Source organism: Mustela putorius, unplaced genomic scaffold (genome assembly GCF_011764305.1).
Source record: "Mustela putorius furo isolate JIRA1106 unplaced genomic scaffold, ASM1176430v1.1 tig00003845_pilon_pilon_pilon, whole genome shotgun sequence".
Taxonomy (NCBI): Eukaryota; Metazoa; Chordata; class Mammalia; order Carnivora; family Mustelidae; genus Mustela; species Mustela putorius.
In genome coordinates this window covers 62,770,212-62,788,898 of record NW_025421998.1, presented here as the reverse complement: position 1 = coordinate 62,788,898, position 18,687 = coordinate 62,770,212, and the positions used below count along the sequence as shown (strand labels likewise).

The 18,687-nt window shown below is 41.8% G+C and overlaps 1 protein-coding gene across 1 annotated transcript; it reads left to right on the top strand.

The window, feature by feature from the left end:
* Positions 1-1,166: 1,166 nt before the first annotated feature.
* Positions 1,167-17,117, top strand: LOC101694533 (transcription factor GATA-6-like). The gene is made up of 5 exons (XM_045089741.1): positions 1,167-1,277; positions 2,030-2,456; positions 6,431-6,461; positions 7,589-7,718; positions 16,853-17,117. Exons 1-5 carry the CDS (start codon positions 1,167-1,169, stop codon positions 16,895-16,897), a joined length of 744 nt encoding a protein of 247 aa, XP_044945676.1. The 3' UTR covers positions 16,898-17,117.
* Positions 17,118-18,687: the final 1,570 nt, after the last annotated feature.

Below are 18,687 nucleotides of genomic sequence, written 5' to 3'. Positions count from 1 at the left end.
TCCATTACTTTCTACTGGTTACAATAAAATCACTAAAGTTGGTCTAGATTCAAGGAAAGAGGCAGAGAGCCCACCTCTCTATGGGAGGAGTATCAAGATCATTTGTAGAAAACAAATGAGAGAGATTATTGCAGGGGACTTGGATAATGCCATTTGCCACAATAACTAAAGTCATAAGATATTAGATTACAAATTGCAATGTCAAGTTACTAATTTACCAGAGGAGACCCACCGTTCCACTCACCCCATTACTCAGATCTGAGAAAAACAGCATTCTCCTCATATTAGGATCTGGTATAATACACTTTCAGGATGGTGCCGGGTGAGAATGAAATCAGAGCACAGAGGCTTGGTGAGTCTTGAAAGGTATTTCCTTTAAGATGGGGCCAAAATTTGCAGCATTATTTACTACAACCAAGATATGTAAACAACCTGTGTCCATCCATTGATGAATGGATAAAGAATTGAAATATTATTCAGCCATAATAAGGAATGAAATCTTGCCATTTTTGACAACATGAATGGGCATAGAAGGTATTATGCGAAATGCAATAAGTCAGACAGAAAAAGACAATACCATGATTTCACTAACATGTGGAAACTAGAAGAAAAAACAAAGCAATAGAAACAGTTTCATAGAGAACAAATTGGTGGATGCTACAGGGGTGGGGTGGAGATGTGTGAGATAGGTGAAGAGGATTAAGAGGCACAAACTTCCAGCTATAAAATAAATAAGTCACAAGGAAGAAAAATGCATCACAGGGAATATAGTCAATCATATTGTCGTAACTTTGCATGGTGACAGATGGTAACTACACATATCAAGGTAAACATTTCTTAATGTATATAAATGTTGAATCGTTATGTTGTACACCTGAAACTAATACTGTATGTCAACTACACTTCAATTAAAGAAGAAAAGATGGGGCTAGGGTTGGTCAAATTTATGCCTCATTCTCAATGGTGCATATTTCTCTAGTGTTCAGAACACTCGTGTGTTTATATAATTTGTGTCTTCTGCAGACAACGCTAGACAAATACCATCTATATTTTTCCCTGGTTCTCCTTTTTTAGATTCTATAGACCATCTTGTTTCTGTAATACAATTAAGTCACACTTTTTGTTTCTCAATCATATCTTCCTTAGACTATATTCTCCTTGACTAGATGGAAACATCTTGCAAGACATTTACAGGCCACTTATTGGCCCAACAACTGGATTGGTTCATGCAACAGTTCACTTTCAGAGGGAAACCAGATTTCCAAGCTCTGGGACACGTCAGTGTAACATGTGTTTCTGTTCATAGCCTTTGTGTTTTGGTTCATTTGGATTTTTTCTAATAAATATGAAGGAGGTCCTTATATATTTTAAGTATTACATATTGAACGCCACATTTGAGGGGAATATTCCCTATCCTGTTACTTTTACTTCTTTTGTGGTTTCCTCCATTATGTTAAAGCTAAAATACTGAGCGGAACTTCACATATATGCATTTACAAAATACAGCCTAGTTAAGCACTTTTAACAATTCGCAGCCTGGCTCCATGACTTATACTGCGACATCCTTAGGCATGTTATTTAACTCTCTCGGTCTCTTTATCTATAAAAGAAGGGTAATACATACGGGTAATAACTGCGCTTAGTAAGTTTTTAAAGATTAAATCAACTTTTCTTACTGGCTCAGCTCAGTGACGAGCACATAAAAAGCGCTCAGTGTCTACAGCCTTCCGCGCGGCACCCAAACCTTGTCAAGATAGACTGCAGGCTGGCTCTGTCTTAACCAAGCGCTGGAAAATCAGAGAATTACTCTGAGGTGTCTTACTTTCTTCAAAGCTGGGTGAATCCCAGCACCAAGTAGCACAGCCAGTGTCTAGCCAGGGGGGCTGCAAAGCCACCGGGTTCGGGTCCCCGGGTCCTCCCAGGGGAGGGGCGCGCGCGAGGGGGCGGGGCTCCCCGGCCGTCCCGCAGGCCTCCACCGCCCAGCTCGCGGCCGCCGCCAGGGGGCGCGCTCCGACCCGGGTCGGCCTAGCGGCGGGGCCCGGGAGCTTCCAGCGCGGACTTGGGGCCGCTACACGGGAGGCGGCGGGGAGGCCTGACGGGAGGCGGGGACCACGAGGCTTCGGCGGGGACAGCGGGCCCTACGCGGGCGGCGGGAGGGGGCGCTGCAGGCCCGGCCGGCCGCGGCGTGAAGGAAGTGCCGTCTTCGCCGCCTCTGCCGCCTGAGGTGCGCCGCCGCGCCACCTCACCCGGCGGGCCGCGATGTCGTCCCGGCCGGGGCGCGACGATGCGGGGGCCGGGGGAGTGCGGCGGCCGCGGGAGCCGGCCGAGCAGGAGCTGCAGCGGCGCCGGGAGCAGAAGCGGCGGCGGCACGACGCGCAGCAGCTGCAGCAGCTCAAGCACCTGGAGTCCTTGTGAGTTCCCGCCGCCCCCGCTCCTCCGAGAGGCGCTGGGTCGCGGTGAGCCGGCGCCGCGGGGGCGCGGGAGGCTGGGTTCCCGGGGACCCGTGCGGCGCTGGCGCCCGGACTTGCAGTCGCGCCTCCGCGGGGAGGGAAGGGCCGTTCCCCCGGCGCGCCGAGCGGCCTGGCCCGGCAGGGGAGCTCGGGCTTTACTCCCCGCCCGAGGTCGTGCGGCCGCGGCTCTGCTTGGCGCTGAGGACCGTGCGGCACTCCGTGGTCGCTGGGTGGGGAATTGGGGACTGAACACGCGGCAGGTGCGGTGAGCGCTGCCGTCCTGCCCTTTCAGGGTGGTCGGTTCACGGGGCCCGCCGGGCACCGGATAACCCATTCCCTTCATCTGCGGCTGAGAAGGGAAGAGAACACGCCGTCCTCTACCGTTAGTGCGGTGGGGAGGGCAGGGCTGGAGAATGGGGTGACGGACCTGTCCCTAAAGATCCCAAAGACGGAAGAGTGGAGACTTGTTCTCTTTAGTCCTGAGGGCTTTTACCAGCAAGACGGGTGGGGGCTACAAAGAGGCCAATTCCAGCTCAGCCAAAAGAATTAGGACCAGAGTCTCCTGGGGTTGCTGGTCAGCAACCGAAAGGGGCGCGGTGCGCCCCCAGCTCCAGCGGGATCAGGGAGAGAGTCTGGAAGCCGCGGGAGGAGGGCGGATTGGAAAGGAGACTGAAACCTCAGGTAGGAGGTGGAGTCCTGACCTTCCAGTTCTTTTCTGTGATTCTGTCTTTCTGTAGTTAGCTGGCCGACTTGTAAGATTGGTGCTCACGGAGTTCTTCCATACATTCTTCGATTCTATTTAGGTAACGCTCGCATTACCTAAGCTAAGATGATGATGATGTAAGGAATAGTCCGCAAAGGACTCAGATTCTTTATAATTAACCTGGGAGCTTTGACACAAAATGCATTGCATTGTTGGAGGCTGGCCTGCTCTTTTCAGTGTGACCCTTGAGCCATCAACTACCTTCCTTTATATTTATGAGAACAGTTGTAAATGGGATTTTTTAGGGAATGTGATTGCTAAAGATTTCACAATGTGTAGTTCCATCACACTCCTTTTCATCTTGGCAATAACAATTACATATTTTTCAGGAATTTGGATTTCTGTTTAATTGGCCATATGTTGTTTTTGTACAACTCCTGTGGCTCATAGGATGTATTACTGGATTATTGGATTCATAGACTACTACCAAACTCCCTTTGGTCTTTGTGCAAAAGCCATGGCATCAGTATTTTAAATGAATGGCTGCAGATGAACTATATCATTTCTCCAATTTGTGCAGTTTCCATTGTTCTCCACAACATTGTCACCATGTTGTGTTGGAAAATATTTTAAGCATTTGCTTTGGAAAATCACTGTACCACACCTTAGAAGCTAAATCTATTCATGCCTAGTTGTTTACTATGTAGTCTTCATGGGGCAGATCCTCCTCTGCTCAGAAAAACTCCAGATTAGAGACTCATGGCATTTGTTATTTACTCCCTGCCAAGCTGTTTTCTTCCACCTCTGTTGCCCCAGATCTTGGCCTCTGTGATGCTAGTGCTCCAGTCCGGAGGTGCCTCATAAGGTTCTTGAGAGCATGGACTTGTCTTCAGCAAAGGACTGAAGCCAGCATTGTGAAGTGTGTGGGATAAGTCAGTTGCCCAAAGTATACAGTGAGAATGAATCGTAATTCAAACTAAAGGTTTTTACCTCCAAAGCCCATGAGGTTTCTACCCTGCCTCACTTTCCTTCTGCAGGATTCACATTAACACTGATTTAAAACTGAAAAATTCTCTTGCTAGAATTCTACCTACTCCAAGAAGTTAGATTATTTCCTTGTATCAGGACAATTATAAAGATGTATTGTCATTTCTGAGTGCAGTTTTCTTTATTTTATTTTATTTGTCAGAGAGAGCGTGTGTGTGTACATGCACAAGCGGGGGTGGGGGGCCAGCAGGCAGAAAAAGAAGCAGGGCCCCCGCTGAGCAAGGACCCTGGGATCATGATCTGAGTCGAAGGCAGATGCCTAACCAACTGAGCCACCCATGTATCCTGGGAGCAGTTTTCATTTTATATGTTTTTTGGATTTAACTAGTTATATCCTTATGCCCATAGTTCTCCCTTCTAGTACCTAACAACATGCCTAGCACAATATTTGATTACTTCTACAAGGAGTAAGCTTTTATATGGAATCTTTAATACTACCTGAATATCAAATTTAGTTTTGCCTATTGTACCCACTCTTTTTTTCTAGTAGGAAAATATCAAGTTAGGGCTAGAATGGAGGTTATATTCCTCAAACTATTACAGAAATAGCATTATTAAAATAGAAATCTAGCAAATATAACTCTATAGCAGATATGAACTCTTAATAGCATATTTTTGGCTCCATTTTTCTTTCTTAGTCCTCAGTTACCTTGGTTTTTCTTTCAAAAATATATTAACCTGTGTTTATACCGACAGAGCTGTAATGTAGTTACCACTGATTTCATTTTCTTTTGCAATTAAAAAGCATTTTGCAAGTTAATGCATGTAGATTTGAATAGAATGAAAAACAAAGATTTCTTCCATTTATTATCCTTAGTTCCTTTCCCTAGGGGCAAGCATGTAATTAGTTTCTTTGCTATCCTTTAGAGGTACCTAAAAGGTATGTATCTGTGTGGCCATATATAGTCTCTTTCTTCCCATGCACACAAATAGAAGCTCACCAAATTGTTTTGTTTCATATCTCCTCCCCCCACTTTTTTTTTTTTTTTAATTTAAACTGTTATGGAGCTTGCCCCATGTCAATATATAATTCACTTTTTAAAGATTTATTGATGTGTATCTGTTCATAAATGTAAATCTGTTCATTATAGAACACCTAATTACTCACCCTTGCTTCACCATCTGGGTGCAGCAATGTTGAATCTCTCACATTTCCAAGTTTCTAGAATCTTTTCACAATTTTAAGCCAGCTGCTATGCCCAGATGTCCTCAGTAAAATGTTCTTTGTGGGGGTGCTAAATGGACCCAGGATGTTTGGTTATCACATTTCTTTTTTTCATTCTTATTTTCCTTCATGGTCCCATAGGCATTCACAGTTAAAAGCCAAATAAACACCCACGTGGTGTATGTTCTAGCTAGAAGTGGGTCAGCACTGAAAAGTGAACATGAGCATTTGGTACTAATTATCCAGATTTGGAGTCCAGAAGCCTTTTGGGGCAATTCCGGCAGAGTAATGGGAAGTGAAAATGAATTGGTTGCATAGGCATGTTGTATATGTTCCCTTGGCGGGGGTGGTCTGAGAGCTCAAAGGAAAAGTCCATTCCCTGCTTACTCTAGCAGCATTCTTGCTGAATGCTGCCTGTCATCAGGCACCGGGCAAGGGTGCTGGACCCTGGGTCCAGTGAGGCTGTCAGAGAGCTGAGGAGCAGATGGCTCACTCTGCAGGCAGGGTGGTGGGCAGGATTTGAACCAGGATCTGCAGGGAAATGAGAGAGGAAGCCTCTAGGACAGATCAACTCCATTTCCTTCCCTTCCAACAGTCCCTCCTGCCTCCCCCACTCATGCTGCCCCCAACCAAGTTAGAAAAGACTTCTTAACCTCCTCCCCCATGCACCTCTTCAGTGTTGAGTAAGTGGATGTTTTGCTAGGTAAATAACCTGACAGCTGTGACAGTTTGGAACCATGATTAGCTCACAGGTCTTCTTGGACATTTCCCCTGCAATCTCTTGCTTTCTCTTCTTCAACAATAAAGTCACTGTGCTCCGACACCTAGTTATTACCTCAGTGAATTTCAGCTCTGGATCTCTGCAGGATATGGTATAGCATCAGTTTATTTATATGGGATCTCTGACTGCTGGGCATATTTTATTAACTGCTTTCGATTTAATGTACTTTTAAGGTTTTACTAAAAATATCCTTTTTATTTTGGCCTACAGTTGCTTTTTGCTCACTAAAATGTGTTACATTCCTGTTAACATGATTGATGATGTTTTTTTCTTTTCATTTCTAGTTATGAAAAACCTCCTCCTGGGCTTATCAAGGTCAGTGTGAAGTTTGTGCGTTTGGTCATCCTCTTAGACATATTTGACTCAGTGCTCAGGCTCAGTACCTTGTTATGAAAACTTGTTGCATGTGATTTTGAACGTCCTTTTATGGAACCCTGCTTCGTCCTGCAGATGCCAGTCGGTTCATACACTTTGGGCTTTCTGTGTGCAGCCTGTGCCTTTGTAGAAAGGTAACCAGCCGTGTGTCTGTTCCCTAAGAAACAGTGGCAGGCCCGCATGTTCCTCGGCGCTCAGTCCCCTTCTCCCTCCCTCTCTCTCGCTGTGGCTGCATCTTCTCACAGCTATGCTCCTTCTCTGACTTGCTGCTGGTTTCCTGAGTATCATTAGCTCAGAGAACAGTAGTCTCTGGGGAAACTGGAAGGTCTCCTGGTCCAGCCTCTGGTGCAGGACACCCCCCTGTCCACCGCCACCCCTGGCAGCACCTGGCCCCAGAGTTCAGTCTCTCTGCAGAAGGAAGACCTAGAGGGCTCGGTGGAGGCCAGAACAGCTTTCTTCTTGCTCACATTCAATGAAAAGAAAAGATTGTTACAAAACCTTCTTCCATTATAAATTTAATATTCATGGGAACTGAAAACAATCAGATGGTTAAAAAAAAAAGCACCTTAATTGTGTAACGAAGTTATTTGGTGGTAAAACACACTTCATAAATACAGCAGATATGAGATTATAAAATGTAACAGTGGTTTCCAAGGGATAATTGTTTTTAGTTTAACATGTTATTTTTATTATTTTAAAAAATCTTGTTTAACTCTGTACTTTGCTTTATTCCACAAGGCCTTTAAGGTAGCAGAAAAGTTTGTGATCTGAATCTAATTTTTGTAATCTAGAATCAGGATTTGGAGCTCACAAATCATTCTTGAGTGAACGATACTAGTAATATCATTTTAAATCATTTTCATGACATAATTCTTCTGGTACATTTATTTCTGGTTTTTTCTGTCAGGTATAATTTGTCTTTCTTTCTAGTACTTGAGAGGGTCACTTAGGATGACATGGGCATGTCCAGCCCATGAGAAAGCCAGGCAGTGCTGTGTTCTGAAGCAGGTAGGAGAGAATTCCTGGGCTTTTTTGCCATGTCGTGTACACGCTGTTTCGTTTTTTAGGAAGCTGAGACTAAGCCAGAAGACTGTATACCAGATGTACCAGGCAATGAAAATGCCAGGGAATTTCTGGCTCACGCACCAACAAAAGGACTTTGGATGCCACTGGAGAAAGAAGTCAAAGTTATGCAGCGTGAGTACAGGAGAGTTGCAAGTAACACTCTTCTGTACACGCAAGTTATACACCACGATTTACAAAGCGTGTTTACTTTTTTTGTTGTTTAATTTGTTGTCACCGCAGCCCTGTTAAGTCAAGGCATAATCTCTGTTTTATAGTTAAGGAAGCAGATCTGCATATGTGTTAGTAGTTTGAGGTAAGAGGTAGAGGAGAGCTTTAACTCCAGAGCTTCTGACTCCAAGGGCAGTCAGTGGTCGCCCACAGGACCATAGCTGCCTTTGGAGTTCACTCTTCGGCAATACTCCAGTAAGAAAAAGGATATTCCGTAGTAGAAATGCCAGGAAGGACAAGGGATGTATTGGAAGGCAGGTCCCTTTGGGTCTTGCATCATCATTCACCACCACACCCCCGTATCAGTGGTGTTAAGGTTTCAACCATGTAACCTGGAAAGAGCTGTGAACCCAGAGGGTGGGTCCACAATGGTGTGTTGTTCTTGCATGCTCCCACCCCACCAGGGCCGCAACACTTTTCACCTAGCATAAGATGGTATTTGAAGAAAGGGTACTGCTACCTTTTAAAGACATTTGTTTGTCCAAAGATTCTTCATACACGTAATTAAAATAGTTTCCAGTCTCTTTTTCTCCATTTCCATTTATAGATTTTTTTTTACTTTATTTTGATATTTATCTCATATGTCTAAGATCACATATTTATTGATTTTTCAGGTTTAGGTGTTATTTGTTGACATTGTACAATGGAAGATGAGAATTTAGCTCTCTCCTGGTCTTACCACACACATCTACCCTTATTATATCCCATCTTCCCCAAAATGGTTTTTTCATAATTTTGGTTAGATAAGTCTTTGATGTTTATTTCATTATGATAATATCCAGAGCTGAATCATATAGTAAACTGATTACTTTTCATTTCATGCATCCTGAAGACTTCCCTCCTTTCCCCTGGATTAATGGTTGTCTTGTTTTTTGGTATTTGTGTGTGCATGTGTGCATTTTGTTTTATTCTGTTATTGTTTTTGGCTTCCATGTACTGATTTTTACTCCAATTGTTCTAAAGGTTCAGTCTTAAGACCTTCACATGCTTAAGGCATTCTGTTAATTTCATCCTTTGACAATGGTTGCTCCCATGCTTGTCATCCAGAGATCTCCCTTCACTTTGGGTTTTGAATTGAATGTTTGCGTCCCTGTAAAAATTCATATGTTGAAGCCCTAATCTCCAGTGGGATGGTATTTGGAGATGGGGTCTTTGGGTAGTGATTAGGATTAGATGAATGATGAGGATGGCTCTGATGATGTGTTAGTCCCTCTTTTTTTTTTTTTTTTTAAGATTTTTTATTTTATTTATTTGACAGAGAGACATCACAAGCAGGCAGAGAGGCAGGCAGAGAGAGAGAGAGGGAAGCAGGCCCCCTGCCGAGCAGAGAGCCCTATGCGGGACTCGATCCCAGGACCCTGAGATCATGACCCCAGCCGAAGGTAGCGGCTTAACCCACTGAGCCACCCAGGTGCCCAATGTGTTAGTCCCTCTTAAGAAGAGACCAGAGAGCTTGCTGTCTCCAGTGTGAAGACACGCTATGAGAGGACATAGCTGTCTACAAGTCAGTAGAGTAATCATCAGAAAACAACCTTGTTGGCATCCAAATTGGAGATTTCCAGTGTCCAGCACTGTGAGAAAATAAATTCCTATTTTGTGTTAGGGGAGCCCTGAATTAAGACACCATCTTAGTGTCTTAGTGTCAAGCTAAGTTTCCCTTAGCTTCTTTCCTCTGTTGAATCTTCTGTTTCCTGTATGTTGAGTCATCTTTTTTGTTATGATCTCTTGTTATGTTGGAGCCAAGACCATTAAATGGGGAAAGGACAGTCTTTCTTAAAAAAAAAAAAAAAAAAAGAATAGTTATTCCCATGCAAAAGAATGAGTTGCACCCTTATCTAATACCATATACAAAATTTAACCTTAAGTGGATCAAAGACAAGTGTAAGACCTAAAACTATAAAGTCTCTTAGAAAACATAGGGCAAAGCTGTACAAAATTGGATTTGGCAGTGATTTCTTGGATCAAACACCAAAGGTACAAGCAACAACCAAAAAAAGGGACAAATTTGACTTCAAAATTTTGTGAATAAAAACATTATCAATAGAGTAAAAAGGCAGCTTTCAGAATGGGAGAAAATATTTGCAAATCATATCTCATAAAGGATTATATCTATAATATATAAAGAACTCCTAAAAATAATGAAGAGACAATCTGATTAAAATTTGGTAAAGGACTTGAATAGACATTTCTCTAAAGAAGGCATATAGATATCCAGTAAGCTCATGAAACGATTCTCAGTATCAGTAATCATTAAGGAAATACAAATCAAATCTACAGCAAAATATCACCTCATACCCATTAGGATGAGTATTAATCAAAAAAACAGAATGTAACAGATGTTGGCACATGGACACAGCCTTCTAGCTTCCCAGGATTGTGTCAGAATTTTTGAAAGCCCTCTATGGACATCCCACTCCCCAGATCTTTTACATTTTTAGCTGGGTTCCTGTTTATCAAATGATATCACAGCCATTGGCAACTATGATGTTAAACAATTCCAGGTGGTTGTTTTCAACAAATATCCTGAGGGATTGGGCTTTAGGAAGAGCTGTATGACTGGTTACATAGCAACAACATGCTGTCAGTGTGGCTCTATGCTCTGGGATTAGGGTTTTTTAGGGGGCTCGTAACCTGGTCTTACCCCCTTGAGGGTTGAGGACTCTTGCTTTTCATAGCTGTCATGGTTGCAAGGCTGTTGGTTTTTAAGATTATTATGGAGATCAGGAGAGAGGGCTGGGAGTAGGTCTGGTTAAAATGCCAGAAATCCTGCTGTTCTTACCAAACTTCACTAGCTTTTCTTGAATGAATGCTCCTCAGATTGTGGCAAACCTTTGGTTAATTTCTAGAGTTTCAAATAAGTTGATTTGGGCAAGTTTACAACTATTTCCAGTGCTTTTATAGAGCACTGGGCATTCTTGAAGTGCTTCCTGGCTTGTTCCTTTTGAAAAGAATCTTATTCATTGTCATTTTTATGGGATGTCAGGAAGAGAATTAAAGCAAGTAAAAATGTGTTTAGTTTGTCATCTTTACTTGGAAATCTACAGGTTTGTGGTTTTTTTGTTTTTTTGTTTTTTTTAAGTTTGAAAACCACTGCTCTGTCTTATGAGGTGGTTACTCACATTATTTATTTTAGAGAATGGGAATGAGCATGGTTAAGTGGGGGAAGAGGAGCAGAAAGATAAACTCTTGAAGCAGACTACCTGCTCGCCCAGAGCCCTACCCAGGGCTTGATTTTACAACACATGAGCTCATGACCTGAGCCAAAACCAAGAGTCAGATGCTTAACAAACTGTACCACTTACGTGCCTCCATTTCAATTACCATTTTATTGTTATTTGCATTGACTTGGAAAATAAGTCTGGATTGGGACCATAGCCAGTTTTACTCACTTCTAATTTTCAGGGGCCTGCAGGGGACATAATGATGTGTTGATATGGTCATATAATTTTGTGAAATTTGCCAAAGCAAGATATTTTTTTTTCCCTAAAGAACCCCCACCATAATTTAAACTCAGGCCCCACAAAATTTTGACTCATCCCAAATGGGGTAAAAGACACATGTACATGTACATCCTTTCATTGATTTTACTGATTGTGGTGTTATCTAGAACAGTGGTTCTCAAACTTTAATATGTCTATGAATCACCAACTAATCTTAAAATTCTTGTGTGTTTCCGCATTTCTGGGATGGGTCTAACACTATGCATTTCTAACAGTCTCCCGTGTGTTGCTGATTTTGCTTGCCCATGACTGCATTTTGAATAACAAGAATCACCTTTCCTTTAACAGTAACAGAATTCTGAACACCAAGAACTTTGGTTTGAAGGAGTATAATCCTTCTTTCCTGAACTTTAAATGTCTGGGGAGTTAAAGACCGGGACAGCTCAGAGGCAATCAACAAAGAATCTCCAGATTTCATTCTTTTTTAATGGTTTCCTGTATCCAACCCTCAGAATTAAAAGGGAACATCCCTTCTCTTTCACTTCATACTTTGAGTACCTGTCAACACAGAGCAAACCTGGCTGATCTTACTCCTGTTTCTTGCTTCCTGACTTCCTTGGTTGGAGTTCCTTAATGTCCAAAAACAGAGGGTCTCACTTAGCTCACCACTCATATGACTTCCTGATTGCCTCAAATCCAGATGGTTTTGAGAGGATGAAAACAGGTGAGGGAAGTAACAAGGATCTCACCCATTCCTGCTTTTTTCACCACTTCATTTTTCCCACATCAATGCCTGATGCCAAGTCTGTAGTCCCTGAAATTCCATGAAGGTGTGTGTTTCCCTCTTTTGCCCAGGAATGTGTGTGTGCATTTTCTTATTATGCCTCCTCCCAGTTCCTCATCAGGGCCGGCTTCTTCTAATAATAAACCTTTTTACAAAGGACAGGTTCACCTATTCAGCAGGTGAGGCTATATTAGAGTGCTAATGGAATTAACATTGTAAGATAATTTCTGATTTGTTTTAATTAAAGGTGAGGGATTTTTTTGTAGTTATTTACTCAATCAGAGAAAGAAGTTATTTGCTCTAGTGTCTAAAATTGTAAATGAGAATCAAGAGTCTCTTGATGAATAGAAGAGACCTCCCCTTTGAAAAATACTATAAGCTACAGCCTAAAAACAATTTCACTCTATAGTACTTTTACATTGGATTACTTAATACCTATCTGGTGAGGTGATATTTATTCCTAAAGCTACATGAATAAATATTATTTGGGGAAGCAATTAGTTCCCCTTTATTTCCTAGGATCTTACATGGTTTATCCACTCATTGCATTTGCTTTTAGAATTGGAGTTTAGTGAAGAAAAACTTTAAAATGATCTACTGATACTTCATCTTCATTAAATGAAATTGTTATCTTACAGACATATTTCCCTTTTTCCTTTGTTTTTAGGTTGGCGGTGTAAACAGTAGGGTCACCGAACAGGCGACAAAGAATGCCCTTTTTTTATCAAAGGCAACCAGAAGTTAGAACAGTTCAGAGTAGGAAGTAGAACCCCACCTTGTCAATTTACATTTCTCAGAAATAGTAGATATTAATGAAACAGGCAGTAATCAGTGAACTGGAAGTTCACGTAAAATACATTCGCAGAAGCTTTTTCGCCAGAGTATCTGGTGTTGACTACATCTCTTATTAAATTACATTTGTGTGACAGTTAACAAAAAACTAACTTTTTATTAAAGTGTTATTTGTTTATACTTTGGGAATGATTCTTTTTCTAAAGCAGACTTTGTGAATTATTCAATCACTTGTTTTAACTTATATAAAAACTCATGTTTCATGAGTTTTCATGAGGGTTTTCGTTTCCCAGTCTTTAAAGACTAGATGTCTTTAAGTTATAAGCTAGAAGGGCACCTGGGTGGCTCAGTGGGTTGAGCCTCTGCCTTCAGCTCTGGTCATGATCTCAGGGTCCTGGGATCAAGCCCTGCATCGGGCTCTCTGCTCGACAGGGAGCCTGCTTCCCTCTCTCTCTCTCTGCCTGCTTGTGATCTCTGTCAAATAAATAAATTAAATTTAATTTAAATAAATAAAGAAATTATAAGCTATAAGTGTTATATAAATTGTATATGCTCTTTAGTTGACAGTAAAATAGTATATCATTCCCTTACTTTATTTTAATAATGTCTAAGTATACTGAGATTATCAGCATATATCAAACTGGGGCCAACATTCACTAAAGTTTTTAAGACATTTAAAACATTGTGGGGCAGGGGTGCTTGGGTGACTCAGTAGTTTAAAGCCTCTGCCTTCAGCTTGGGTCATGGTCCTGGGGTTCTGGGATCGAGCCCCGCATCGCGCTCTCTGCTCGGTGTCCTCCCCCTCTCTGCCTCCTTATGATCTCTGTCTGTCAAATACATAAATAAAATCTTTAAAAAAAAATATTGTGGGGCAACTGGGTGGCTCAGTTTGTTAAGCATCTGCCTTCAGCTCAGATCGTGATCCCAGGGTCCTGGAATTGAGCCTCACATCAGTCTCCCTGCTCAGTGGAGAGTCTGTTTCTCCCTTTCCTTCTGCCCCTCCCCCGGCTCATGCTCTCTCTCTCTTTCTCAAATAAATAAACTCTTTTTAAAAAAAGTCATTTAAAACATTATGGCTTTAATTATCTGGAATTATTTAATATTAATTATTTAATAATTATTTAATAATCCGAAATTATTTAATAACCTAGGTGGAATGTCAGTTTTTATAGATACTATGTAAAATACAGTTTGGTGGTAAATCTCAAAAACTTTGAAGATAATTGTATTTTTTTGGCTCAAAATTCCCATTTAAGAAATTTAAGGATATAAGAGAAAAATCAATATGTACATAACTGTTTATGAATAAGGATATATATATAAGGATAATTCTTATAATTTATGATTAAAACAATGGAAACAAAAGAAAAATGGTAAACTTAATAGTCCAACATATCAACATAAATTTCTGTAAATGCAGATTACTTAGTCATTAGAAATTATTATTTACATATTTTGAGATTTTATTTTTAAGTAATCTCTACACCCAGCCAGGGGCTGGAACTCACAACCCTGAAATCAAGAGTTGCATACTTTATTGACTGAGCCAGCCAGGTGCCCCAGGAATTATGTTTTAGAGGACATAATGTCAGGCACCTGGGTGGCTCAGTTGGTTAAGCATCTGCCTTCAGCTCAGGTATGATCCCAGGGTCCTGAAATCTAGCCCCACATATAGCTGCCTGCTCACTAGGGAGTCTGCTTCTTCCTACACCCTGCTTGTGCTTTCTTTCGCTCTCAAATAAATAAATGAAATCTTAAAAAAAAAAAAAAACGTAATGTTATGGGAAAATACAAAGACAATGAAAAACAATAGAGTTGTGTATATAAGAGGATTATAGTTTTTCATAAATTACTAATAATGATTGAAAGAAAGAGATCAAATGTTAATAGTACCTCCCCAGGAAAGGAGGTAATAGGGTCTTTTTAAAAGATTATTTACTTTGAGAGAGAGAAAGAGAGTGTGTGTACATGTGCACACAAGTTGGGGGAGGGACAGAGGGGAGAATTTTCACGCATACTCCCTACTGAGTGCGGAACCCAATGTGGGGTTCAATCTCATAACCCATGAGTTCATGACCTGAGCAGAAACCAACTGACTGAGCCACCCAAATGCCCCAGTAGGTTTTAGTTTGTCTTGCAGGGCTTGAACTCACAACCTCGAGATCAATACCTAAGCTGAGATTTTTTTTTCTTTTTTTTTTTTTAGATTTAGAGTTGGACATTTAACCAACTGAGCCACCCAGGTGCCCCACTTGTTTGTTTGTTTTTTTAAAAGATTTCATTTATTTATTTGACAGAGAGACAGCAAGAGAGAGAATACAAGCAGGGGGAGTGGGAGAAGTATGTTCTTATGTTCTTATAAAGGATATTTCAATTATAATCTATATTTTTCTAATTAGAAAGTCCTTTGTCACAGCCCTCAGCAGGTTTGCAGTGATAATAACCCTTAGGAAGGATTAGAACATGTTAAATATAAAATTATACCAAATAGGAAAAAAAAACTGGTTTCAGTCAAATATGGATTTAATTTTTATTTAACTAGTAATGCATGGAACCTAACGCAACCTTAACCTTTTCTCATCCTCAAGGCACAGGAAGATCCCATGTATGACATCATATGAGAGAATAAAAGACATGAAAAGGATGTAAAGTGAGATGGCCCTGGTGCTAACAATACCCCCTTAAAGTCTGAAATTATATATATAAAGTTGGAAACAACCGTTCTAGTATTAGATGAGTGGTTTGGTGACTATGGTACTTCAACTGTGAACTATTTGGAAGGCAGGAGTCATCACAGGAAAGGCCAGTGGGTAGGGAACCTGTAGGCCAGCTTCATTTCACTTGGGTTAGCTTAAAGCAGTGGGCTTGGTCCTGCCTGCTCACACCTGATAGTTGATGTTGACAGTTGTAACTTAGTTTATCTTCTCCAGTGTCTTTACAGAGCTGAGCTATTTTTTTTCCCCTAAATATTTTATTTATTTATTTGAGAGAGAGACAGTGAGAGAGAGCATGAGCAAGGAGAAGGTCAGAGGGAGAAGCAGACTCCCCGTGGAGCTGGGAGCCTGATGCGGGACTTGATCCCAGAACTCCGGAATCATGACCTGAGCCGAAGGCAGTCGTCCAACCGAGCCACCCAGGCGTCCCAAGCTGAGCTCTTCTTAAAAATTATCCTTAGAGGGGCGCCTGGGTGGCTAAGTGGGTTAAAGACTCTGCCTTCGGCTCAGGTCATGATCCCAGGGTCCTGGAATCGAGCCCCGCATCAGGCTCTCTGCTCAGCAGGGAGCCTGCTTCCTCCCCTCTCTCTCTGCTTGCCTGCCTCTCTGCCTACTTGTGATCTCTGTCTAATAAATAAATAAATCTTAAAAAAAAAATTATCCTTAGACCTGAATAGGATGAAGAAAGTGGAGGGTTTGATTTTCCCCAACTAGTTAAATGGAGTTCTGATTGTTAAAGAGATAGATTATCTAGACTATCAAGTGGCCAACTTGAGTGGTTGGAAGTGGTTGGGGGGCGCTAATGAAGGAAGGGAAGCACCTGTTTGTTTGTTTGTTTTAATATTTCTTTTTTTAAAAGATTCTATTTATTTATTTCACACACAGAGATCACAAGTAGGCAGAGAGGCAGGCAGAGAGAGAGGAGGAAGCAGGCTCCCTGCCGAGCAGAGAGCCCGATGCAGGGCTTGATCCCAGGACCCCGAGATCATGACCTGAGCCAAAGGCAGAGGCTTTAAACCACTGAGCCACCCAGGCGCCTCGGGAAGCATCTGTTAAAAGTTATGTAGCAAGGACTGGAAAAACAGACAGAAATATTTAGGACAGTGAAAAAAATACAGAATGTCTTATACACTGAGTACAGTCCTGTCAAAGAGGCACCAGTGTGGACAAGAATGGGGAAAACATGAATGTCTTCAGTAAGGTGGTTATTCATGATGTCTTTTACCCTCACTGCTGCCCTTATATAATTTTTATCTACCTTTTTTTTTTTGAGTTAAATATGTTCTTTGGTTAATCTTCTATGTGTAGGATACAGCAGTTGAAACAGTTACTAGAGGATTCTACCTCCGATGAGGATGGGAGCAGCTCCAGTTCCTCAGCAAGTAAAGAGAAACACAAGAAAAAGAAGAAGAAAGAAAAGCATAAGAAAAGGAAGAAGGAAAAGAAGAAGAAGAAAAAACGAAGGCATAAGTCTTCCAAGTCAAATGAGAGTTCAGACTCGGACTGAACAACTTGACTTTTTCAACATTCTCTTCTCCCACATCAGACACTGCGGCCAAAGACCAGAGACGTACAATCCGGGAGGACTAGGATAGAGCAGGGTATTTGGTGTCCCGCATGTGAATTCTCACCTGCCTTCCAGCAGAGATGTGACCCCAGGAGGGTGAGTTGTACTTTTCTGGGCGCTTGCTCTGGACAGTGGCTGATGTCAGGCAGGAGAGCTTTGTCAGTGTGGTCCTCCCGCTGATCCCTGCAGTTTGTGATTCCTTCAAGCTGTCTCTGCCAGGGAGGTGGGACCAAGGGAATGAGTCTCTGAGGACGCTCCAGGTGCTGCTGCAGCCTTCCCTACCCAGGGCGCTACTTAGTTCCCAGAGACTTCAGGTTTGATTTTTCTCTGTATGTGAGGATAATAAAAGCTCATTATTTTATTTATTTAGAAAATATTCATTACTTTTGAATCATAATATACTTACACAGTCCAAATTTAAAAGGTTCATAAGGTTTGTTTAATGAGGAAAAATCCTCTTCTCTCTCCCAGCCACTCAGTTCCCTTCCTCCATGGCTAATGTTACCAATTTCTTGTGAAGTCATCCAGAAATATTTTTATATCATGGAAAAAATGTTTTCTCTCTTTTTAACATACTATAAACATTTGTCTGCACCATTTCTTTTTCATTTTTTAACTGAACAATATAAAGCATATTGGGCCTTCCTGCACTCAAAAGAACCCTGTTCATAAACCCCTGGCATGATTGCTTATTTTTTAATAGTGAGATACACTGTAATAACATTGAAAAATCATGTATTTAACTTGCTTACATCTTATTGCTATTTTCCCATGACTATTATTATTTCCATAATAATAGATTCAGAAAAATTATAATGGTATGGAGATGATAATACTGGGTCAGCTACACACATCCCCATATACATCTTCATTCCGTTGGCTAAGCACAGCCCACCTGGGAACTTGTCCCTTTGACTGCGCTGCAGCTGAGACAGCTCAGTAGGTTGGGTAGGCCTGCAGCCCGGGGAGGGTGTCTGTTCTTTGCCAAGCCAAAGCAGAGCCAGATCTTGCTCCTGAGCAACTGTCCTTCCCTCACCATTGTCTGTTGCTGCTTTCATCATTCTTGGTCCCAGGAACACCTTATTCCTACTTTATGCCACTTTCCCTGGGGATTCCCCCTCTTTTTTTAATTTTAATTTTTTTAATTTTTTAAAGATTTTATTTATTCGATAGTGGGCGTGTGTGCACATGAGTGGGGGAGGGGCAGAGGGCAAGGAAGAGCAGGCTAAGTAGGGAGCCCCACGTTGGGGCCCATCTTAGGACCCTGGGATCATGACAGGCTGACGCTTAATGGACTGAGCCACCTAGGCGTCCCACCCCTCTCTTTAAAGTATACATAATGCAGGCCAGGTTGACTCTTTCTCCAGCTTTCTTCAGTTAGTGCTTCTAGTCTTGGCCTTAGAAAATTTATCTCAGTAACACAATTGGCCCAGATTGGAATGGCCAGGATCTGTCAATACTGAAAATTATAAGGCTAGTAAATTCAGCCATGTCTTACACCTACCCTTGGCATCCTAGTTCAACATGCAGCAGGAAATTCTCCTTGCAGGAATTTTCTTCCTCCTGCAGAAAACCC